We start from the raw sequence: 26250 nt of genomic DNA, 5'->3' as shown, positions 1-26250 counted from the left end.
AACTTCAAAAACCTAGAAGTTGTAACTCATTTGTCTCAAAGCCTCTGATTTAACTGGTGAACATCAGAGGAACAAAACCTGAAGGCAAGGTTCAATTTTTTTTCTCAAATTGTTTAAATTTTTAAATTTAAAATCTTAACGTGAGATTTAAAACAGTCTAGGATTCTATGGTCTAAAAAAGCCTTGTCAAACTGCCAAAATTAAAGGGTTTGACAAACACATAGGGAAGAAAACCCATCAATGAACATTATGTTCATTCTTAATTTTCATAGTTCCACAAACATTTCAGGGGGCATGCTGGTAAAAGTAATCTAGTACTTCATCTCCTGGCATAAATTCTCTGGGCTTATAGCAGAACTTGTTCTCGAGGGAAAAGAAAATTTAACACATTTAAGTATGTACAAAATAGAGATCACCAAAACATGTATTAAGAGCTTCTAGCAAGACGCCTTGCTTAAGGAAACAGCACTGTGTAACGGACAGAGAGGCCTGGACTGGGTGTAAGTAGATCTGGCTTCTCTTTTGACTTGTGAGGAGCCAGACATACGACCTTGGAAAATTAACATTACGTTTTCTCGTTTGTAAAATGAATGCCAAATACTTGTTATGTCTGCCTTGTAGGATTATTGTGTGCACTGGTGAAATAATGTAAGTCAAAGGGTTTTGAAAACACAGTGGCACCCAAGTAATAAGAGTATCTGAGCTTATGTATTTCACTCAGTATGTTGAGTGTGTATGCATATATATAGAATGACACACAGTCACATCTAGCTAAATGCAAACGTGTCATTCTGCAGGGATTATTCCATTTTCTTCAGTAAAGATGGTTTACTGTAACTGTTACATCAGTAACATTTACTATAAAAAAATACTTGGTTGGAAGTTTTAAAAATGTGCCCTTAAGAAAGGGTGTCTTTGCAGGGTTTTTTTCTCTGCTATAAGTTTTAATAGAGCATTCCAGCAATGGAAATTATAATATGTGGTTGCATTTTTATCCATATAAGAAAAATTTGAAGTGTGTGGATTTCATTTAGCTTATTCTTTTTTTTTTCTTTTTTTAATCATGGGCACTAAGGTAAAACCCACATTTCTTGATTGAAAAAAAGCCAAAGTAATCTATTTCGTCCATTTGTAGTGACAGGCCCCAGAGCTACCTAAAAAGCATTTCTATTGCCTTTTGTTGTTTGAGAGGTGATGGGCCATTTGTCATTTTCTAAATATCACTCGATTCCAGTGAACTCTGTCCAGGGAATAAGGCAGACCTGAAGCAATAGGCACCAACAAGCTGGGAAATCCATCATGACAAGCAAATAGGTTATTTTTCTCAGCTGACAGTTGAGTACCATGCAGTCCACCCTAACCCTCACCCTTCCAAATGGAATCTAAAAGAGAACAGCTAAGATTTTAACACAAAATAACAACGAAGTCAATGTTAAAGCTGGATTTCCTTCTGCTGCATTACGTTTTTCTTGTAATGCTTCAGAACAAATTCTGAAGTTTGTTACAAAAACAAAATCAGAGAATGTGCTTATGAGTACACATCTAAGCCTACATTCACATTTGTACTTGTGTCTGCATGCTAACATTCATTGAATTTAGTCAGGAAGTCAACCACTGCCAATCTGAACAAATGGGACTTTGGGTGTTTTTTTAAAATAATACTCTCACACTTTTTTCAGTTGGCGAAATGTGTTAGCATGAAACAGTGTGAAGCCAAGTTAGAGGTTATTCAAACTGTCAGGCAGGGCATGGATTTGGAACCTAAAGGATGGTGGCAGAGAACTGGAAGGTGAAAATGCACTCAGAGGGACTGTAAAGATACTCAAATACACGTAACTCAGTGGCTGCTTGAATTGCAGGAGTGGATAGGGAGAAGCAGCAGTTAGAAGAGACCTTGAGGTAAAGAGTTAAAGAGAATCTTCTCAGTGAATTATTAGGAGGTGGTGCTATCCTCTAAAAGCAAAGGAGATGCTCAGGGCTTGAAGTCTATGAAAAAGGTTAGGTCCAACACTGATTTCAAATTTAGGAAGCTAAAATGGAAGATAGAGTGGAATTGCTGAGTCACAATAGGTCCAATCAACTCGAGTTCATGACTTGCTTCTGGAGGCTTTTCATCAGATGGTGAGACTAGGGGAAACAAAACTGGAACCTACCCAGAGCTGGGTATCAACGAGACAGCTGGAAAGGTTCTGACAGGAGAGGATTCTAGGAGGTGGACAAGGGGAAGCAGCAAGGGTCAGTGGGCCTTCTGAGCTTATAAGCTATGTGCACTGTAATTCTGGGTGACTTGTGAGAAGTCATTAAAGAAAACGGAAATGGAAAAAGACACACACCTGTCCATCTGAGTCGAAAGCCAGGCAGGCAACTCCATGTGTATGGACATCTTTAAGAATAGACACAGTCTGGACATTATAGGAATCCCATATACATATATATGGCTCCTTCCCAACTTGGCCAGTTGCAACGAGAGTTTTATCTGGGTGTAAGGCAAGGCTGAAAAAAGAAAAAAAAAAAAAAGGCCTCTTTTTCATATCCTCCTGAACAAAGTTAAGAAAAGCATTGATTTTCTTCTATCCACATTTCTTTCTCATTTCAATCATCTAACAAGACACTCTCAAGAGAAAGCGTCTGTACTGTCCTCAAAGTGATAAATTACCTGACTTCTCTAATGGAAATGTTGAATGGCAAAGAGAGGCTTAGCACAGTTTAACACTAATTTCATTTGATCTTACCTATTTGGTTACCTTAAAATTAGACACTATTATGATTATAATTCTATGATTAGAAAACCTAGATAGTTCTATAATTGCTTTATGTCAGGATATTTACTTACTTTGAAAATATTACTCAGCTTTTTCAAGTTAGCTTTTGACTTTAATTTGAAAAAAAAGATGCTGTTGCTAGGAGAAACTGCACTTCTCAGAATTAATTAAACCTGCTTGCACAAGCTCTGGATGCCATCCTCATTAGGATTTCAAAACATGGAGGGGTCTCAGAGTCAAGTGCTGTTTCTGTGTCGGTTGCCATAGATTATGTATTTTAAATGAAAATTTCTATTTTACATAAATCACTGTAACACCGAAAGAACCACAAATTACTATGCTTGTGGTTTGTGTAACATTTTTTCCTCTGTAGTCCAATCAAAATAAAACTTTGTCAAATACCAACTAGAATTTCAGAGTGTATAGCAGTCAAGAGGGAGAAATGTCATCATTATTATTCCTAGATGAGCAATTACTGTTTTTAAATCATTGTGTAAAGAAGTTGTACCTTTCTAAAAATAGGTGTTGAGAATTTTTTAAAAGGCACATCACCTATCTGAAAAACTAGCGGATGACTGTTTACACAAGTCTTTTTCTTTTTCAATTTCAACATCTATTTAGACAATTCTTTTTTTCAAACTTCGGCATGATTTTACTTTTTTTTTTCCTGTGTTTTGTTTTAGCTCTAGAGCTTAGGACGTCGCAAAGTCCCAGCATGATTTTCATACAGACATATGCTGTATAATCAGACCTGGATCTGCACGCTGCTGTCCCTACCCCTTCTGTCTTTTTGGGGGGACGTTCATCTCTTTGCCTCAGGTGTCTCGTCTATAATAATGGAGTTCCAACGTAAAAGTAGGCAAAATACAGAGCATTCAGCACAGCACCAGGCTCAGAACACCCGAAGCAAGTTTCATTATCATTTGTCTAACTGGCATCTAGATACAACCAACACGTGCATCGGTGTGTGGACACAGTGCGTCTTTCAAGCACAGGTGACTTCCTGCCTCTCTCGGGTCTCCAGGTGTGCTGCCCCCAGATTCTGCAGCACCAGGCTCCCTAGGCTGTCCCCGCGAGCTTGTCCTCGCCGCACTGAGCTCCCTTCCTGGCCTCCCACCAAACCCAGTGTGGTCTTCAGCGCAGGACCTAAGAGTACCTCCCCTTTCCTGAGCACTCCCCTCCCCCAGGCCCTTGCAGCTGGTGCCGCAGTGCCGCTCGCTGTCTTCCCAGGTGTTCCCTACGCCCCCACTGCCCACGTCCTCCTGGCCCCCCTCGTCCTGGGTACTGCTCCCCACGCCGGAGGGCTGTCCCGCCTGCACCCTCCTGCTCAGGCTGGTGCTTCCTCCGGGTTTTGTTTTCTTCTTTTTTAAACAAAGAGGGTGCAGGTGGAGCCCGCACAGTGCGCAACGTTGCTGTAGGAGAGGAAGGTGTGGGGCCAGATGCAGGGGCAGGGAGAGGAGGGGCTGGCGGCCCAAGGACCCCGATCAGGCCCCAGGTGCTGCTGCAACACCTCTTGCCCGAAGCAGCGTGATCTAAGGGAGTAACACCTGCGTGCCCCAGGTGCCGGGGGCCCCTCCGGGAGACCCCTCTGCAAGAGGTCTGGCTTCGCGTCACCTGTCAAGCACGCGCCAACCCTCCGTGGTGCCTCGTGCCCCTTCCCCCGCCCTCAGTCACCATGTGGGGTACTTCCTCCCGGAGGCCAGGCCGGGCGTGGGGGCCAGGTTCTGGCCCAAAGGCTACGCAGGGACGGTACCGCCCGAGGCCAGAGCCGGGGAGTCAAGGCACGTACCCCAGCCGCAAGCCTAGGACCTTCAGGGGAGGAGGAGGAGGAGGACAGCCAAGGCCTTACGGGGCCCCCGGGGGCCCAATCCGACGACCGCAAAGGTCCAAGGCCGCAGCGACCCGCAGGTCACGGCACATCCTCAGGGGTCCCGCCGGCGGCAGCCAGGGGCCCACCGTGCGAGGGTCCGCGGGCCTCTTCACCCGAGCCCCCTCGGTGCGCGAACGCTCCCTGCGGACAGGGTCGGGGAGGCCAGTGCACCTGCGCGGGGGGGGGGGCGGGGGGGGCAGGGGGCGGGGTTTCCCAGGGCTCCCGGCTTCGGATGCGCCGGGGCTGAGCGCAGGTCCAGATGCAGGGGCGGCCAGGGGGCGCGCGGGAGGCCGGCACAGCGTGCAGGGGCGGCGCGGGGCGCGGGGCTGCCGCCGCCACCACCCTCCCCAGAGGAAGCCCCGTCCCGCGGGATCTAGGGAGTCCTGATGGCCTGCAGACGAGTCCCTGGGTGGCCCCGGATCTGAGTCTCCAACAACTGCCTGCTGGAAAATATATCCTCGGGGGTCTTTATACGGAGCATCGGAAAAAGAGAACACATATAAAAGGTGCACAGGGCATCTGTGTGCAAAGACAATACTCAGAGCTAGTCTTGCAGAGAGTAGCAGAAAATGAGATGGGTCAGGTAGGCCAGGGCGGCCTTGTAAGCCCTTTAAAGCGGGCCGGGAAGTTAGGGCACCACTGCCAATTATTAGAGGACATGGCATGAATAGTTGCATTTTTTAATAAGGTAACTCTAGCAGCAGTGAGGCAGTGGGAAGGACAGATGGATGAGAAGTGTTAGGAGAGAAGGCAAGGAGGCCATTAAGGGAACAGGTGACAGATAATGAGATAAGGAGGGGTCGAGGGGATTGGAAAAAAAGGATGAGTCAAGAGATATTTAAGGGAAAGAGAAAAAGTTTTCGGATGCTGAAGGCTAAGGAAAAGCCTGAGCATGTCAAAGCTGACTGAAGTTTTTTGCATGGGCAACTTTTAAATTCACAGAATTTGCAGCCCTAGAGTTTAAAGCCTATGAGGCCTGACGATAGAAAAAATGGCCTTAACCCAACTTTTAGTGAGGAAACCAAGGAGACGCCTTAGGTTAGCACCACCCCTGGAGTCCTAAGGGCTATGAAGAAGAGGATCTGACTGGATAGTATGATCCATGAGGGCAGGGGCTGCTTCCATCACTCTACACGCAGTCCCTGGAACATTATATGGCAGAGTAAGCAATAAAGTGCTTGCCGAAGAGGAAGCAAATAATGCCAGCAATCACGGTTGCTATATTGCCTCTCCACACTGACGTAGGCAGTAGGTTCTACACAGGAACTGGAAACTAAAGAGGAATGAGTGTTTTCCCCCTAGATGGTCAGAGACATTATCATGAGACATAAATGAAACATTTGCTAGATCACAGCTTCTGTTTAAAAATGTTTGAGATAGGGGCGTCTGGGTGGCCCAGTAGGTTAAGTGTCTGCCTTCAGCTCAGGTCATGATCTGGGCTCCTGGAATTGAGCCCCAAGTCGGACTCCATGCTCAGTGGGGAGTCTGCTTCTCCCTCTCCCTCTGCATCCTCCTAAAATAATAAAATCTTTTAAAAAAATATTTGAGATACTTGGTAGACTTCTAGGGTCCCGAAGCTCCCAGAATTTTAAAAAAATTGCTCTTCCAGGCAGAGCAATAATTACTTACTATAATTTCAAAATCCCTAACCTTTCTCGCTTTGTTGAATGAGGTGGAGGGCAAAATAGGCAGCTTTCAAGAAATCTTGAAAAAGACCTTCAAAATAACTTCCCAGTCTAAATTACTCAATTAGTGGTATGACCCAAAAACATTTCATTATGGATTTCAAATATCTTTACTCTGGTTATTTTTGTTCTTTTCATTTACATCAAGGGTCATGACATTATCACAGTCATTAAAAAGTTCACATTGGAAACTTTTACTTTTTAATCTTTTGTCAGAAGTTCTTTTAAGCGGTTCTTTACACCATCTCTTCCTGGCACATAATTGCCACTGATCCAGGTTCTTCCTTTGCTGTTCGAATACATTATCAGTTACCTGTTTCTCCTTTTGTAAGCTGAGACTCTCTGACCTCACCTCTCTGGCTTGCTTGCAACTTGATTGTTTAAAATGACTCATAATGTTTCTACTTATCCATGTCCTTGTCAAGAATAGAGAGAACAGAGAACAACCTTTATCCACTTTGCCAATTGTTACCTTCTCATCAGCTCCCTAGAAACGTCACTCCTTCTACCTGATAACAGAATGAAGGTATCTGTGTATCTTTTAGAGCACAGCCAAGTGGCACTTTACCTTTATTTTAAATTTGTCATATCATTTCAACAGCACTCTTTAAACCTCATCAGAGACCAGAGGGAAAACCAACAAACTTTAATCTCTGGATTTGCAAGAGCATAATATATAAGGTGTCAGTAATGGGACAGTTGCAGAAGCACTTCTATAATAAGCAGGTTGGAAGCTACCATCAAGGTATGTATTTATTTATTTGGTATGTATGTATGTATGTATTTATTTATTTATTTAAGATTTCACCCATTTATTCATGAGAGACACACAGAGAGAGGCAGAGACACAGGCAGAGGGAGAAGCAGGCTCCATGCAGGGAGACCAAAGTGGGAATCGATCCTGGGTTTCCAGGATCACGCCCTGGCCCGAAGGTGACCCTAAACCGCTCAGCCACCCATCAAGGTATTTATTCCCTTCTTCCCAAACCTCTCCATTTAGGAACTCAAGATATTCCAGAAAAGTCGTTTTGAGCAGGATCTGCTTTTGTCCAGTCCCAAAACATCTTTGGAATTTTAGTTAAGAAGCACTCATATGACAGATGTGTATATCTGTATGTATTTTCCTCACATAAAACCAAATCCAGGGCAGCCCGGGTGGCTCAGTGGTTTAGCACCGCCTTCAGGTTGGGGTGTGATCCTGGAGACCTGGGATTGAGTCCCTCGTCAGGCTCCCTGCATGGAAGAAGCCTGCTTCTCCCTCTGTCTGTGTCTCTGCCTCTCTCTCTGTGTCTCTCATGAATAAATAAATAAAATCTTAAAACAACAACAACAAATCCAGCCCTGCTGCATATTTCAAAACTGTTCTTTGCTCCTTCCACAGAAGTGCCTGAGCCTAAAAAGCCACCCTACAGTAATGCCTTTAGATGAGCCAACAGATTAAAGGAGGTTGGGTCCCCTTATCTGATTGAGGGGCTGCCATGGAAAGAATCATACCTCCTGAATTCCTTCTCATAAGATTTCGTCCATGAAATGTCCAACTATTATGTACTTTCCAGGGAGGAAATTACAGAAGTGGAAAGCACCACCATTACACAAAATATCTGTTCTACTCTAAGTCTCTCATCATCTCCTTCACCATATCACACTGTTGTAAGTCTTCCTGTGACTGGAAGTATTGATACTACTTACTTATATTTTAAGTCTATCTGCCATTTGAGAGTTCATAAATCAAATCTCTTCTATGTTCTTCTAAGAAAACTTACCCTTTGCAAATTTTGCAAATCATTCTACTTATAATAGCAAAGCCACAATATTTAAAACTTTAAAAACTGACTCCCTTTCACTGAGGGTCTCGATACAATGGAGGTCTTACTCCACACCTATATGAAAAGGTTTGGTGTCGTCCTATTTTTTCTTCGGTACTCAGCTTATTACATTGATAGTATGATACACGCAGCAACAAAAAAGGGATCAAGCTTTTAAAGAATGCCTTTCTCTGTGTATATAAAAATCTGGTTCCCTTGGGAAATCCCATCTTCTGTTACCATAGCAATAGAAAGCACTGCAGAGAAGGGCTTTCATCACCCTATCTGGGAGAAGGAATTGATTTGTTTCTCCAGCATGCCAAGAGGGCAAAAGCATGTCTTTCTGATGTCAAATGAAATCAGGAAGATTTCCAAATATGTTGTGTGAGGAGAAGATGAGAATTAATAGAGTAGTGGAAAGAGGGAGCCTTGCTTATAAAGGTTAAACAGAAAACACTAATCAGCACTAATTATTCTTGATTCCTGGAGGCAAAAAATTATATCTGAGTACTTGTTACAAGTGAAGCATTTAAAAAAATGTTCATGCTTCTGACTTCACTTTTTTTAAGATTTTATTTTTTAGTAATCTTTACACCCAATGTGGAGCTTGAACCCACAACCCCAAGCTCAAGAGTTGCCTGCTGCATGGACTAAGCCAGTCAGGAGGCCCTGACTTGACTTTAAAAAAAAATTTTTTTTTGTATATTTATTTGAGGGGAGGAGGGGCAGAAGGAGGGAGAGCCCAACAGGGAACCTGGAGATCATGACCCAAGAAATCAGGAGTCTGGTGCCCAGCCCAACTGACTGAGCCACGCAGGCACCCCTCCCCGATTTTACTTTTGAAAGCCTCATTTCATTTTGCCCAGGCTGCTTCAGTGATTCTCTCAGTAATAAATTAATGTTATTGTCTCTTTTTTAAAGTAGTCTCACCAGGAAAGTGTGAAAGCTTTCTCCCTGCTTATCCTACAGATAACACTGAAAGAAACTTCCCAATGTTGGAGATATAAGTGCATCCAGGTGATTGGGCTGAACTGTCTGAGAGCAGTGGGAAGGCAGCTGCTTGCTGGGCTGGAGAGGGAGTGGCCAGCCTCAGTGGATATGCACCAGAGGAAGAAAAGGCAAAGGAAGGCTTTATTTGAATGCATTAGCCTGGAGATAGTGTGGCCACAGATGGAGGTGGCTGTGCTCAGGGCCTTATCCCCCAGGACACCCTTAGCACTAGAGTGCCATCACCAGTACTGGGACCTTATCTGATACCACCAAGGGGGAGGGCCCTGCCTTTCAGGTGGGCCTGGGGAGGATGAATGAAGTGATGGCAATGTGGACAGACCACCAATGGTCCATTGCCATGTTCCTGACCTGTGTGAGCCTGAGGGTACCTGTATGGTTGAGCATGGAGGTTCCTCAAGTTGGACTCCTTAACCTTGATGAGTGGTACATCTAATAGGAATTAATGTGATTTAGAAAAATGAAGAAATGCAATATATCTTACCTGCTTCATACCACCATACCTGTATTGGTATGGAAATATATTCTAGTAATACTTTAATACCACACTGAAGAATGGCTCAAGAGCATAGTGGTTTTGCTGCCTGGTATCAAAGCGTGCAGTGGCATGCTGAAGCCAGCTCAGACTGACCAGCAAGAACTGTTGAATTTTAGCAATTTTGAGAATCAATTGTTAAATGCAACCACTCTCAAATATTAAATTATATCAACTTACCACTAAAAAAGGCATACTAAAACTCATTACTTCCTAATGATTTTACTACATTTGACTATTATCTTGAGGTTATTTACCATTCTCCTCTCTCTATGGTAGAAGTACTATAGAATGATGTGCTACTGCACATCTTTTTTGAACTCTGTTTTCAATACTATCACATTAGTGGTTTGAAATCAGCCATTGTGGGAGTATTTACATCATAGAAATCAACCAACTACAAATAAAGGCTTGATGTATTGTTTTGTTGGTTGTCTACACTTAAGACATACAAGGATAAAATGTTAATAATGCAGAATAAACTTATTAAGGGTATCATGTCTATAGCTGTTATATTATGAATAACACAAAAAAATGAGAAAATATTCTTCCAATATACAAAAAATATCATTGAGGTCAGCAGAGAAATTGCTTACATCATTGGCAAATGATTAAAGTTCTAATATATATCTTTACTGTCTTGGTAATAAATCGAAAATACCAACATTCATGTCAAAACTACACTCATTTGTCAATGATGTGAGGGACTTCTTTTCTGAACCAGAGAGTAATCAAGCATTCATTCCTTGTCTGATTTTGTCAGATCATAGTTGAACTGCAACCAAAGTTTGGCCACAGATACATGAGTTCAACAAAAATCAATGAAAGCATTCTATGAGAATCGATTGGCTGTGTAGAATTTACAATAGAGTGTTATTTTTTTTATTATTTGTAAATTGTGTGCCACCCATCATTTATACCAGTAAAATTTATCACAAACCTTTGAGGGTATATGTCGGTTATTAAACAGGCATCAGTACATCACTGAAGCATATCTCCTCTACTTACTGGCACAAAATAGTTTCTCACAAATCATTTCAGCAAATTACTCAATGTCTATGTGGCCCTGTTTCTCTCCCGTAGAAGAAGAAGAATAGTACCTACCTGAAAGAAGGTAGGTATAATTGTGAGGGTTTAATAAATCCTAAGGCAGCTATTAAAACAGTAATGCTTAAAACCTAGTGAGCATTATACAGGTGTCATCATTATTAATTAATTGCCACGTGATAGAATCTGCTCAAAACAAATATATATGAAACCCACCCACCCTTCACCCCTGAGGATTGACATTCTAAGCCAAGGAAACTCACCTCCACAGAGTTATTGTGAACTAAGCTTCAAAATTTTAAAATAAGACTACCCTCTGAGAATTAAACTGTTAAGAACCACATGAAATGGACAGGATTGGTTATCTAAAGAAGCTATGCTAAGGAGAAAATATCCTAGGCAAGAACAGGATTTGGAAATCTAACCCAGTCACGATTGATGGTGAGAGAATTTGGACTCCACTACTGGAATCAATACATCTGAGTAAAAATGTTAATAGAAGGGAGAGCTCTGTGTGAAGCCTTTATAGAAAAGAGTCAGATTGAAGACAGTATAGTATGGTATAAGGATAGACATATAGATTGATGGAACAGAATTGAGTCTAGAAACAGACCCGCACTTTTATGCTCCATTGATTTCCAACAAAGGTGTTAAGGTAAATCAAAGGGAGAAGGATAGTTTTTTCAACAATTAGACATCTGCATGGAGAAAATGAACCTCAACATCTACATCTCATCATCCACGGAAATTATCTCAAATGACCAGAGATCTTAGTATAAGAGCTAAAAGTATACAACTGGTAGAAAAAAAAACACAATCAAACCTTTGTGACCTTTGAAAGACCATGTTTCTTAGAGAAGAAACAAAAAAACACAAGTCATAAAAGAAAAAAAAAGTGGTAAACTGGACTTCAAAATTAGAACTGCTCTTTGAAAGATACCATTAGGAAAAAAAAAAGGCAAGCCATAGACTGGTAAAGAAAATTCACAAAGGATTTTTGCTCTCAATACATAAAGGATGCTTACAATTCAATAGTAAGAGAACAACCAAATTAAACATATGGCCAAAAGACTTAAACATTGTCAAAGACAACTATAATTTTATAAAGTGACATTCCAGGTGTTGCTGAGGATATAGAGCAATCACAATGTACATACCTTGCTGATGGGAAGGTAAAATGACATGTCACTCTGGAAAGTATTTGGCAGTTTCTTATAAAGTTAAATTATATACTTATTATGTGATCTAGCAATTCCATTCCTAGACACCCAAGAGAAAAAATATGTCTAACCTATATAACCTATATACAAATGTTCACAGCAGCTTTATTTATAAAGCAAAAAACTGAAAATAATGTAAACGGCCATTAACAGGTGAATGGATAAAGAAATTATTATGTATTCATACAGTGGAATTGTTCTCATGAATAAAAAGGAATGAACTACTGATACACACTTCAACATGGATGACTCAAAAACATACTGAAGAAAGAATCCTAGAGAATTCGGTGGAATGTTCATGTCCAATACTTCACCATACAAATATGGGAGTCATGAGATGCTGTCCAGAGTTGATGACTCCAAAAACAGAGGTATAAAAATATAACTTAGAGTGACAAAGGTAAATGTTAAGGGAATTACAAATAATGAAATAGCCCTTTGGGGAAGAGAAGGAAAGGAAAGGAAGAATGGCATATGTAAACTACATCCTTAAGTATCTTAGAAGGAAGTCAATCATGGATTGGATTCTAAAATGGATTAATCACAAAATAGCGATTAATCACAAAATAGCAATTAATCATACTGGTTTGAGATGTGAAGGTAACCACCTGGGGAAAAAAAAAAACAGTCCTAAGAATTAAAAGTGTTCCTTTGGAAAGTAGATTGGGAATGGGAAAAGGTGGAACAGAGGCAATTTTTCATTATATAAAGCCTTCAGGAATCTTTGGTTTGTGTATCTATATTGCTTTGATACAAATATAAAAATTAAAGCAAATAAAAACAAAAAATAGTTACAGAGAAATAAAAATTGACTCAGTTATGCAAAAAAGAATGTATCTGGTGGTTTACATGTCTTCCACAGGCAGGAAGTAGGAAGGGATATCTGATGACTATATCAGATTTATCAACCCCCAGATGTTCTCATCAAGTACAATTGTTACTGATAAAATAAATTTGATCAGCATGGCTTGTCTTACAATTCATTCTTTGAAAAAGGAGAAATACTGCCTTAAGACTGTAACACAACAATTTGGTAATGAGAAGTTTCACTAATGAAAGGGGTCTATGTGAAACCCAGCTTTCTGAAGCTATTCATCTTGTTTTTTCCTCTTCAAACAAGGAGCATGACTCAAGCATTGAGGGCTATATTTGGCAGAAGTCCTGTTAATTTAGGATAATTAAATATGCCAGTCATGTGTTTCAGTAAGGTCTGATTAAATACTTTAGAGAAGTCATTAGTGAATCCATCTGGTCTAGTGGCTTTGCCAGATGGCAAAATGTTACTACCTCTATCTGTTCTGCTCTTGGAATATTCTAATTCTATTGTAAAATAGCATGCAGTTATTTTCAGGGTAAGTCTTATTTCCTGGTTTATATTCCCAAGGGATCTGGAAGGTGGAAGGCAAGCTTCACAACTATGTTAACACCATGCCAACGAGCCACAAGATCTCAAGGCAGTATTATATGGCCTCTTATCCCACTCCTGAATTCTAAGTGATTTTGTTATTTCCATTTCCTGAAAACGTTCTACATCAAACATTTCAGATGGTGCTCCATTTGTTACTGGAGAGTCAGAACCACAGGGAGAGGTAACCAGCTGTATTTCACACCTATGAGATTATAATACTCCATGATGTGAAAAACCCTAGAAGTACCTCCTCTGTGTGGATAGTCATCTAAATGGCAAAGTGGCCGGTTTTGATTTTTTTATATTACAGAGTTGCACAACTCTGTGGGAGTGCCATAAAATGACTATCTTAAAATTGTTCTGGTTCTTTGACCATGCAGAGTTAACCTGACTTGCTAATTCGCTAATCAGCTGGATCAAAATGCAAGGTATTCTCCAATGCATTGACAATGGCATACCAGTTGGTGTCTAAGGTAAACGCTTAAACCCAAGTCATCACTGAGGACTTGGAGCTGCTAGAGGAGGATTTGGGTGGCATGATGAAGATACAAAGCAAAGATAAAGCTAGAAAAGAGCCCCAAATTTTATTGCCACTCTCAACCTCAAGTCTATTCTAAGGCTAAGCATTAGGTTCAGCTGAAGCCCCACTCTCTCCTAATAAAGGCCAGATTTGTATATCTAATAACTTAGTTGACTGTGATCAGAATTTATATTTATGGAACTGCTGCTTCCAAACCACCCCCTGGGCATCTGGGAACTAGGGGTACCATCACTACAGCAACTCTTGCACTTAGAGCTTTGGTTTTATTTTATTTTGCTCTTGGTTGACAGCACCTCCCTTTTTGTTTTGTTTTGTTTTTTTCCTTTTCCTTCCCCTCTCTTCCTCCCTTTCAAGTTTTTCTCTGTCTTTACATTGGGGTGTTATATTTTTTCCAGCATTTCTGTGTGTTTGGAGAGGAGCAGGATGGGTGGGAAGGTATGCATCTGTCATCTCAGTCCCATATGTTTGCCAGAACTAGAAGTCAACACTTGACTCTTGACCACCACCCTCAATTCTGAACAGCTGGAATTCAATCATTGTAACAATAACACTGAACTCGGCATAATGACTAATTAAAATCTTTTTAAGATCCATACGTGCAAGGATATTTGTTTCTACCAAGATGGTTTACAAAGGAATGTCCCCTCCCACTACCATTATCTCTCATCACCACAGACACCTTCAATGCAACGTGGGCAATTTGGAAAGATCAAAATATGATGCAGGATCATCTGTCTTTGAATCACTTGTGTCCTATGGTAAAGCAAGAATATGTGATCCCAGAGGCCCAGGGAGAAGGGGCCAGAATAAGCAAACTGGCTTTTTCATGGGGGAATGAATTAGTATTTTTAAAAGGGTGATTACCATAAGAAACTGCTGAGCAAGTACCTGGCACCTGTGCCCTTAGTAGACCAGGTGCCAAAGAGTGCTATTAGACCTCCAGGCTCTAAGGGCAAAAACTAGTTATAACTTGGACTCTGCTATGCCAAAAGAGAGGAAGAGTGCTCTTCTCATGACTGGCTTTCAAAAGACTGACAACAGCCAACCTCAGAAATATCTCTTGCGATGTCCCTTCCTTTACTGGTTGTTTTTGTTTTGCTTTTTTGTTTTTGTAGTTTTCTTGGACTGCTTGATCTAACAACCACAGAAAGGAGAGCCAGTATCTCCCACTGATTGTGAATGGATCAATTTCTCCAATTAAGTCTGTTGAGTTTGGCTTTTTATTTTTTAGGCTATGTTATTAGGTACAGACAAGCTTAGAACTTTTTATTTTCCTGGTAGGTAAACAACTTTATTATCATGTAGCTACTTTCTTTAGCCCTAGTATCTGGTTATGTTTTAAATTCTATTTTGTAAAATATTAATTGAGCTATATAGGCTTCCTTTTGGCTAGAATTTACCCAGTATATCTTTCTGATCTTCTTATTGTCCATCTTTCTGCACTCTTAACTGTTAGGGGTATCTCTAACAAAATGATGTAGCTGAGGGGTGCCTAGGGGGCTCAGTTGGTTAAGCATATCTGCCTTTGGCTCAGGGCATGATCTTGGATCCTGGGTTTGAGCCTCGAGTCAGGCTCCCTACTCAGTGGGGAGTCTGCTTCTCCATCACCCTTTGCCCACCTCCCAATGCTCGCTCGCTCGCTCTCAAATAAATAAATAAGTAAAATCTTTTAAAAAAAAATACATAGCTGGACTTTTTAAATCCCAAGTGAAAATATGTAGCTATTAACTAGAGAGTACAATTTATTTATACTTTATGTAACCACTGAGATATTTGGATTTATTTCTGCCATTTATTTCATGCATTATTCATCCTGTTTTTTGTTTTCTGGGTTTTGTTCTCTTTTTAATTCTTTTTTTCATTTCTTTTTTTTCATTCTTCTTTTCCATTTTTTAAAAATTATTGGGTCTTCTATTATTTTATTGCAGATTAATCTAGAAATGTTAACATGCATTCTTACAAAAATCTAAAGTTAAGAGTTATCTGTAACTTCTTCTTTAACCACATAAGAGCTTGAGAACACTTTTTAATTCCTATCTGTCCTGGCTCACATCACAGTCTAATTTTACCATTACTTTAGTATTTTTTTTAACTTACAAAGTTAGACATTATTATTATTATTTCATGCAGTTAATGTTTAGTTATCTATACATTTATCAATTATTTTGCTCTCATTTCTCCTGCCTCACACATTTCAGTCTCAGACATTCTTTCCATCTTAAGTATATCTCTTATATTCCTTTAGTGGAGGTCTGAAAAAGTTCTTGGATTACCTGAAAATGTCTTTTATTTTGTTCCTGTTCTTGAAATACAGTCTCATCTGATACATAATTCTAATATGATTCCTCACACTATTCTCCACATTTCTAAAACTTTCTGTCCTCGACCATTTATTCAGAAATACCTTCTTTTCTTCAGTTATGTTTATTTCAAAATTCTAATCAATTCTTCTTCAAATCTTATTTTAAATAGTGTCTTGCTCTTAATCTGTATTTAATTTCTTATCTTAGTTCTTTAAACATATTAATCATACTCATTTTCAATATCCAAAGTCTTCATGGACCTGATTTTGTTCCGTACATTTTCCTGTCTCGGGAAAATTTTCTCATATATATTGTGATTTTTTTTCTTTTTTTACTGAAGTCTCATGCTTCTCGGAATTTTATCTGTGGGAATTCTTTGAGACTCAGGAAAAAAGTATACATTCCTCTGTAGGACTTGTACTTGATTCTGTGCACACTTGGGCATACCATGTGCAAGGATCATTGTGTGAAGTCTTGTCAGACCACACAAGCAGAGTGAATCTGTGCTTGAAGCCTATATGAGAGCTGTTGTGTGATCATAAACTTTCAAAAAGGAGATTTTATTTCCCTCTTCCTTATTAATGTCTTATGTCTTATACAAGGGAGTCGCTTTGTTTTGTTTCTAGTTTACTGTTAAAATGTAGGTCCAGGTCTTTAGAGTTCTAGCTATACCAGCATCTACTATTAGACCATTTTTTTACCTCTGTCACCAACACCCCATGAGGTCATCCAAATGGAAGGTCAGAAACAGCAGAGGTTAGTACATGCCCCAGAGCAAAAATCATCTTGAATACTGACTGATTTCTCTGGGTCTCAACCTTCACTGCATTTTTGGCTCTAAGCATTCCTTGACTTACCAGCTTATTCAGAAATACATTTTAAATTATATTTTAAATATTTTATCCAGCATTTCTAATTATTCTCAGTGGGAGAGTTGTTCAAGTTATCTGATCTTGCACATTTCTAAAAATATGAACTCTGTCCCTTCTTCTACAGTCTCACTACTACTGCTTTGAGTTAGCCCCCTTGCTAGTGTTTAGAAAGCACTTCATAATCCTTCAATGCACTTAACCACAGTCTATCTAGCATCATGATTGGGCTTGTTTTATTTTTTTATTTTTTTGATTGGGCTTGTTTTAAACATCCATCTCATATTGTGAGCTATACAAGGATAGCCTGATTTAATGATTATTTCCCAATGCCACCATCTACCACACATACACAAGCACACAAACGCACACACATTAAACACACACACTCATCCACCTACCTTCATACACACCAGCCTTACATATTCTTATCCACACACACAATACATACCATTGTGCCTTGCACAGAAAACACTCACAATAGACTTAGGTGAATCACATTTTATTTTCATATTTTAAACTTTTGATGTCCAACTTATATCTAGATCATTGTTTTTGTATACTTTGTGATTTCTAGATTTGGTGATCATCTGAGTTCTCATTCTGAGTACATGTTGTGATTTCATTGATTTCTGCTCCTGATCTATGACCCTGGATGGAGGAAGTGTGTGTGATGGATAAAAACTCTAACTTTGGAATCCTAAAGACTTGCATTTGGTTTGAATCTCAACCTTATTTCAATTTACTGACTGTAGGAATGACAAAAGTTAAGTAATATCTCTGGGCCTCAAGTTTCTTATCTGCGGAATGGAGTAAATGTAAACATTTAGCACAAGGTCTTGGACTCAATGAGACCTCAACAAATAGAAGCTATAAGGCACAAGGCCTTTAGCATGACAACTAAAATTATTTATTACCAAGCGAACTAAATTTAAAACCTTAAACATGTGAGATAAGTTACTTATTTTGATTTTTAGATATGGAAAATAAAACTGAAATGCTTATCTTTGTCTCATTCTTTCTCTTCTTGGGGTCACTAGTTACCATTCTACTGTATTTTCAAAGAATGTTAGACTAAAATCCCTGCCCTCTTGTAGTTGTTTTCTCATCAGTGACACTAGATCAGCACAGTGCCTGGCACCTAAAGGATGCTTTATAAATAATTGTTGAATTGGTAAATAAGTCAACACACATAGCTCTGAATGTCTGAATAAGAGGAAGACAGGTGAAGGAACACATTGAATGATATAGGCAGCCTTCATGCATATAATTTACATCACAAACTCTGTAGAGAAGAAAAATCATGAAAAATGCAGTTTGTACTCGACATTAATAGTTTCCCAAAAATATTTATCTAAAATTATCCAGAAGATTAAAATCCAATTCCACAAGTGCCATTCTGGCATAACATTTTAATTCATAGAGTCGCATGCTTTTCTAACTAAATTAGGTACAAAATTAAAAATAACCACATTTGTGATACTGGTTTTGAAAAATTACACATTAGATTCCTTATAATAGTTTGTATAGCAAAAATGTTAAACAGAAATGAAGAAAGGGTCTTTAAAAGCCAAGAACACAGCAAACAAGCCTAATTCAAGGTCACTGATTTTCCTTTGTGTTTTAGTTCAGCACAAATGGTTCAGCAAGGAGAAAAGGAGCTTTATCTATATCCTATTATTTCATAAAAAGGACGAGCATGCCCTCCTCAGAGCAGAAGCATGACATCACACTGGGGAGTCAGGCATGAATAAATTCTCCCTTTAAAAGAAGGCTCCATCCAGAGACAGAAATTCATGCAAGCAGCATTTTAGTGTCCAGGCCAACCTCGCCCATTTGCATTACTTCACATTCTCAGACATGTCATAATAAATGATTTTCAACTCTAATGGGAAGTTTTTACAGAGCAAAAATTAATGTCTAGGGTTAAGTAAATCCAAGAAAACAAAGTATATGAAAGAAAACTATTTAGGCTTCATAACCTTTAATGCAATGGGAGTCACCTGTCAGCTCCTGTTTGAGTCTTTGCCCATGTGGTCAAATTTAACCCTCAAGAAGGGCCTCGCTAGTCTGGAACTGAGGGTCCTACACACATACTATGTAGACATAAATTAAACCCTCCACCTCGCCTCGCATTGCCCCATGTCTGATTTCACCCGATAAAGATAAAAAGTTTAAGAATTGCTTGAGGCCAAAAAATGTACCCTCTGTCCAGAATGGTGGTTCATCCATGTCCCCATCCAAGTATCTGATATGCTAGGGGGTGCAGTGAGAATGCACGGAATGCAGGCTATGTCAATGGGCCCAGAAAAAAATTTACCATCTTGGAGGGCAGTGTGGTCCATGAGCCTCTAAGCCAATTTATACTAGTTTTAGGAATAATATAAAAACATGCATGTAGTGGGGGGTCTCTGAACACAGTGATAATTTTAGGACATGTTTGATGATAAGAAATGTCCATAGTTTTAAAACAGTTACTCCCCAAAAAATTCTGGCTAAAGTGTACTCCTTAATTTAAGCTTATTTTAATGGAATAGTAGGTGATACCTTTAACACCTAAGTCCTGAGCTATTTGATCTTTCTTGGCAGCTATCTGACCCTTCTTTTTTTAAAAAAAATATTTTATTTATTTATTCATGAGAGACACAGAGAAAGAGAGGCAGAGACATAGGCAGAGGGAGAATCAGGTTCCCTGTGGGGAGCCCAATCTGGGGCTCAATCCCAGGACCCCGGGATTATGCCCTGAACCAAAGGCAGATGCTCAACCACTGAGTCACCCAGGCATCCCTGATCCTCCTTTAATCACAAAAAAAATAAGGTACAGAGTGGCTAGGTGTTGTTCCCAGAATCTCCCAGTTAGTGGCAAAGCTCTACATCAGCTTGACCTCTAGATAGTTAGATCAGCTTCCTTGCTGCCCTAAAAAAAAAAAAAAAAAAAAAAAAAAAATGCTGGATTTCAAATGAATAACAAGTTCTCTGGAGAAAGGTACCACACAAATAACCAGATTGTGAGCAAAGGACCTGACCCAGTAACAGTTAACAACCATTGTTTTTGTTAATCCTCAATTAATCCTTGGCTGATAGTTAATATGTTCTTACTTTGCAGATGGGGAAAGTAAGGCTCAAAATATGAAGTGATTTGTCTAAGCTCAGTCCATAAAGGCAAATTATCCAAACATGACTAATATAAGCTTGCAAAGAATCAAGAAAGTCTTACTCAGATCCTTTGGGCTAATGTAAGCCAGATTTTTATCTCAAAAGGAAAAAAACAATTAAGTCTTTAATGTGCGCCAGTAGTTTGCTGGGCATTTTGACATTGACTACCCTTTTAAAGAAGTTCTAGTAGATCCGAGAGCACCATTTAATAAGGACCTGCGTGAAGATTCAAAGGAAGGTTTGCCTGATTCTGAAAATTTAAAGCCAATTCATTTTACCTCTCTAATACCAGTTTCCTTTCCACTATACCAGGAGCCAGTAGACCTTTTCTTTAGAGTAGTAATAAAGAGCTTAGTCTTTCAAGGCCATAGCATCTCTGTGGCAACTACTCGACTCTTCAACTCTGCCTTAGAAGTGCGAAAGCAGCCATGGACAACATGTAAATGAATGAATACATCTGTGTTCCGGTAAAACTACTTATGGACAGTAAAATTTTCATATGTATTGAAATATCATTCTTCCTCCTACCTGTCAGAATGGTTAAAATTAACAACACAGGAGGCAGTAGGTGTTGGTGAAGATGTGGAGAAAGGAGAATCCTCTTGCACTGTAGGTATAGCTACTCTGGAGAACAGTATGGCAGTTCCTCAAAATGCTAAAAATAGAACTACCCTATGATCCAGCAATTTCACTACTAGGTATTTACCCAAAGGATACAAAAATACACATTCAAAGGAGTACACGCACCCCAATGTTTATAGCAGCATTATCAATAATAGCCAAACTATGGAAAGAGCCCAAATGCCCATCCACTAACAAATGGATAAAGAAGGTGTGGTGTGGTGTGTGTGTGTGTGTGTGTGTGTGTGTGTATACACCGGGATGGTACTCAGCTGTTAAAAAGAATGAAATCTTGTCATTTGCAATGATGTGGACACAGCTACAGTATATTATGCTAAGCAAAATAAGTCAGAGAAAGACAAATACCATAAGATTTCACTTATGTGAATTTAAGGAACAAAACAGATGAATATACAGGAAGGGGGAAAAGAGAGAGAGGGAAAAATAAATCACGAGAGACTTTTAACCCTAGAGAACAAACTGAGGGTTGATGGAGGGAAGTGGGGTGGGGGATGGGATATGAGTGTTGGGTGTTAGCTAAGGAGGGTACTTGTTATGATGAGCACTGTGTGTTATATGTAAATGATAAACCACTGAACTCTACTTCTGAAACCAATATTGAACCATATCATAACTAAGCAGGATTTAAATTTTTAAAAAATAAAGAAAGAAAAACAAAAGCAAAAAATAAAGTATACAAAATAAAAAGAACTTTAAAATGTAAAATCATTCTTAGCTCATGGGCCATACAAAAACAGGTAGCCAGCCAGATTTGGTCTGTGGGGTGTCATTTGCTAGTCTGTATTATACTATCCTTCTTTTAGTATCTACTGGATTCCAATAGCCAATTAAGAATCTAATTTGTCAAAAGATTAAAAATCCAGTTTTCAAAGGGTTATTTTACTTCTCAGCATCAAAATCCATAATTTTGATGTTGAGCATGTGGCTCACATGAGAAAATAACTTCTTTCTTTTTTATTACAAAATATTTCAAACATATATATATATATACTCATATGTATATATAAGGCATAGAAAATAAAATGAACACCATAGGCCCATTAGCAGTTTTAGAAATACATTACCAACAATGATGCTCCTAGTCACATTCTCCTCCCTTCCCAAGAAAATATCACTACCCTGAATTTTGTCTTTATCAAGCATTAGTCTTTTTAATATATAGTTTTATTATGCATGTATGCAGGATTGCATTTGAATTTTATTTAAATGGTGTGTTATTATAGGTATTCTAGGACTTGCTTTCTTTAATTCAATATTACATTGTGAGATTACATCCACATTTGGTATAACTGTACCCAAAAAAAAAAGAAGAAGAAGAAGAAAAGAAAAATGAAAGAAAGAAAGCAATCAATATGTCTCCCCACAGGAGAATGGGTAACAACATCATGGTATACAAAGTATGATTCAGGAGTAAATTTAAACAAAATGAAGCCAATAGATTTCTAAAACCAAATGGCCAGGGGCCCCATAGAAAAACTTTTGCCAGTCTTAAGGACTTGACCAGACTCCTCGGTTGAAAGCAAAGGATAGTACTCTCAGGCATGGGTTGTGAATGGATTCCAGGCAGAACCTTATTTCCAAAAAAAAGAGCAAAGGTGTATAAATGGAAGCAAAGAGGGAAAAAAAGTAAAAGGAAAAAAACAAAAACAATAGATTTCTAACTAAAAATATAAATAATCTAATGATATTTTAAAAGAAATGCCAAAATCCTTTAAATAAAAACAAATCTTCTGTGGAGTTACCAATCTCAAATATGATCTACATATATACAGTTCACTGATGAGGAGAGAAAGAGAGAGAGAGAGAGAGAGAGAAAAGCTACAAGTGAATTTGGAGAGTATAATGCTGGGGACAGCAGTTGTGGGTGGGGCAAATCTTCCCTCCTCTGGAAAAATGGACTTATAGAATTATGCCATGAAGGCCCAAATTCAGCTGCTCAGAAGGGACATTTGTGAATCATAGACATAACTGATTGAAACTCAAGTGATGTAAACCATTAGTCTTTTTTTCGAGCCAGTAAAATGAATAGGCCTATTAATGCTATTGAAACTGTACATTTATCTAATTAGAATGATTCAGGTCCTTTGCCTTTCTTTATAAAAAAAAATATGTCTACAAATTAATGTTAAAGCAGACATCTCACTAATAAATCTGGGGAAAATATCAGTACAACAATGTTGCATTAATGCATACTAAACTTTAAAATCACTGCAAATTACTGATTAACTTATAAATGAAAAAATGTACTTAGAAATAAAAAACAAGAGAATAAAATATGGCATGCACATCTTATAACTTCATGAAAAGCATGTTGGGATACATCCAAAACTTCAGGTGTCTTTCTAGAACCTGTCAGCCAATGTTAAAAAGCACAAAGCTGACACTCCCCAGTGACAGTATGGCATGACCCTGTGACAGACTTCATCTACTTCTATGGCTGCACCCTGGAGCTTTTCCCCTCTTTCCCAAATTTCTCTCCTTCTAAGATTCTGAAATAGGATATTTACCCCCAACATAATATTACACATATTCTAAATATAATATAATATCCTAAAATATCATTTACTCCCAGCTTTTCCCAAATCAGTGTCTTTCTCCAGGATTCTAGGAAGATTCAAGTAAAATTGTGTTGAGCACCTACTAGGTGCAGGGAAGTTAGAAGTGAACTCTCTACAGTGAGTTAGTTACAGAACCTCCCTTTTTTAGATTTTTTAAAAATTTATATATTCATGATAGACAGAGAGAGAAAGGAGGGGGGAGCAGAGACACAGGCAGAAGGAGAAGCAGGCCCCATGCCAGGAGCCCAACGCAGGACTCCATCCTGGGACTCCAGGATCACGCCCTAGGCCGACGGCAGGCGTTAAACCGCTGAGCCACCCAGGGATCCCTCAGAACCTGCCTTTAAGGCATTTATAACTCAGTAAGAAAGACATGCAGGTACGCAATGTATAAGATAGGGTAGGTTATGCTGCAGTAACCAAGAACCCTAAATTCTCAGTGGCTCAGTCCTTCCTCATGCCATACAGCTACTCTGAGCCTGCAGACGGGCTCTCCCAGGAGCCCAGACTGGTGGAGTGGTCACTATCTCGAACATGCTAGAGCAGAAAAAGCATGGTGAAGTACACACTGGCTTTTAAAGCTTACACAGGGATCCCTGGGCGGCGCAGCGGTTTGGCGCCTGCCTTTGGCCTGGGGCGCGATCCTGGAGACCTGGGATCGGATCCCACGTCGGGCTCCCTGCATGGAGCCTGCTTCTCCCTTTGCCTGTGTCTCTGCCTCTCTCTCTCTCTCTCTCTCTCTCTCTGACTATCATGAATAAATAAATAAAATCTTTAAAAAATAAATAAATAAATAAATAAATAAATAAATAAATCTTACACAACACATTACCACCTCTACTCATATTTCATTGGCTAACTCAAGTCACATGGCCACACCTAACGCTAAGAGGGTGGGGACGTGCAATGGGACTTTGGGCTGGGAAGGAGAGACAGCTGGAATATCTGTGAATAGCATTAAGGACAACACAGGAACCCATGGCTGTATAATAAAAGGAAGAATAATCGAAGTGTCGAATGGTGCTGGAGAATAGAAGGATGATTAAATCTGACTGGGAGGGAGAGGTTTTTAAGACCCTTGGCACTTATGCTGGACCTAGGATGACTGTAGGTGTGGGAAGACAATTGAGGGTGAAAAGCAAGAAAAGCAAAAGTGCTGAGTTATGTACCTATAGGGGGTGTCCAGAGTGTCCAGGAAATGAGAACCAGGAAGTATCTAAAAAGTTCACATGAAAATAAAAAGTTCACATGGACGTAGGACAAAGAGGAACTGAAACAGTAGAACCATACTGAGCATAAATGCTATGCTGACAAATTTCAATTCAGAAAGCAGGAAACCACTGAAAAATATTTTGTGCATTAATAACAATATTTAAACAGCTTGATACGTTTTTAAGTGATATTATCTACCTTTATCCCTCACACCACCCCAGATAGATATACTCACTATAAATAAATATGAGGACAATGAGACCTAGATCACAGTACAGGTCAGGAGGAGGCTCAGATTCAAATCTCACGCTGTATTCATTAAATCACATTACCAAGACATGACTGAACTGTTTTTTACTCATTCATTCATTCATTCATTCAACAAGTATTTACTGAATGCCACTGTGGGAGGTGCTAGGGATATACTGATGACAGGATGGTCTGTAATTTCACATCATTTAAAGTATCCTTTAGGAGACAAACAAGCAAAAACAGTGAGTTATGAGCTGCATCAGAAGCACAGAACAGAGAAGCAAGAGAGGAGATGCTGAGGCCTTTCAGAAAGCTACTGAGAAATGAGTAGCATTTCAGCAACTCAGCTACTGAGCTGCTGTTCAACAGGTATACAGTTTCAGTTATGCACGATGAATAAATTCTAGAGACGTACTGGACAACACTGTGCCTACAATACTGTAATGTACACTTAAAAATGTGTGCAGGAGGGATGCCTGGGTGGCTAAGTTGGTTAAGGGTCCAATTCTTGATTTGGGCTCACGTCACAATCTCAGAGTCATGGGATCAAGCCCCACACGGGGCTCAGCACTCAGTGGGAAGTCTATTGGAGATTCTCGTCTCCCTCTCCCTCAGCCTCTGCCCCTCCCCCTAAAAATAAAATAAATAAAATCTCTAAAAATAAATCTTTTTTAAAAATCTTTTTTAAAAATAAATCTCTCAAAAAAAACCTTTTAAAAAATTGTTAAGGAGGTAGATCTCATGTAAGTGTCCTTTACCACAATTTTAAAAAATAATTTCTTTTAAAAAGCTATTTGGAAGCCACTGAACCAGGGCAGTATGAAAAGAGACACAAAAGAATCTACAGGTAGGGAGGCAAACCTTGGAGATGGGATCAGCAGGCTGACAAAATAGCAGGAGCAGTGCATGGGACAGGAGCATAGCTTTCCAGGTGAGACTGGGAAAGAACCCAGGAAGGAAGCCAATGGGGAGAGATAATGAACTGTAGGCAGGGACCATGCCTCGTGTGTTAACTGTGCCTGAAACACAGTGGGGTCTGATGAGAAACTGCTCAAGTACTAAATACTTCCATTTTGGATAGACTGAGCTCTGGGCAGCTTCAGATGGCCTAGTAAATGTAGGGAATCTCAGTCCGGTGCTCTGGAGAGAGGTGAAGGCTAAAGACATGGATTTGGAAGTTACACCAGTGCCAAAGCCAAAGGTTATGTCTTTGGTCTCACCCAGCCTTGCCTTCCCAGTTTTGGCATTCTTGGTGATGTCCACATTCCTGGGTTTGCTTCTCTCCTTTGTGGTTATCCTTAATATATCCTCATAAGTTATTCCACAACATATACTCTCTTTCTGACTACAGGAGACCTCAGATCACTGTTCTTTCAA

General features: G+C 39.5%; 1 protein-coding gene across 8 annotated transcripts in view; it reads right to left on the bottom strand.

Annotated features, from left to right (window-relative positions):
• EML6 (EMAP like 6) overlaps positions 1 to 26250 on the bottom strand; it is a 270058-nt gene that overhangs the window by 155650 nt on the left and 88158 nt on the right. For all 8 annotated transcript variants that reach the window (XR_012003469.1, XR_012003468.1, XR_012003467.1 and 5 more), the window contains exon 3: positions 2334 to 2493. Coding sequence is in view for 5 of the 8 variants with exons in the window: in XM_072768387.1 (XP_072624488.1) it covers positions 2334 to 2493 (160 nt within the window). In the remaining 3 variants the exon portion in view is untranslated. The remainder of the gene's footprint in view (positions 1 to 2333; positions 2494 to 26250) is intronic.

This window comes from Canis lupus, chromosome 11 (genome assembly GCF_048164855.1).
Source record: "Canis lupus baileyi chromosome 11, mCanLup2.hap1, whole genome shotgun sequence".
NCBI classification, from domain to species: domain Eukaryota; kingdom Metazoa; phylum Chordata; class Mammalia; order Carnivora; family Canidae; genus Canis; species Canis lupus.
Note: the sequence above shows the minus strand (reverse complement) of the source record. Positions and strands in the feature narration are given on the sequence as shown.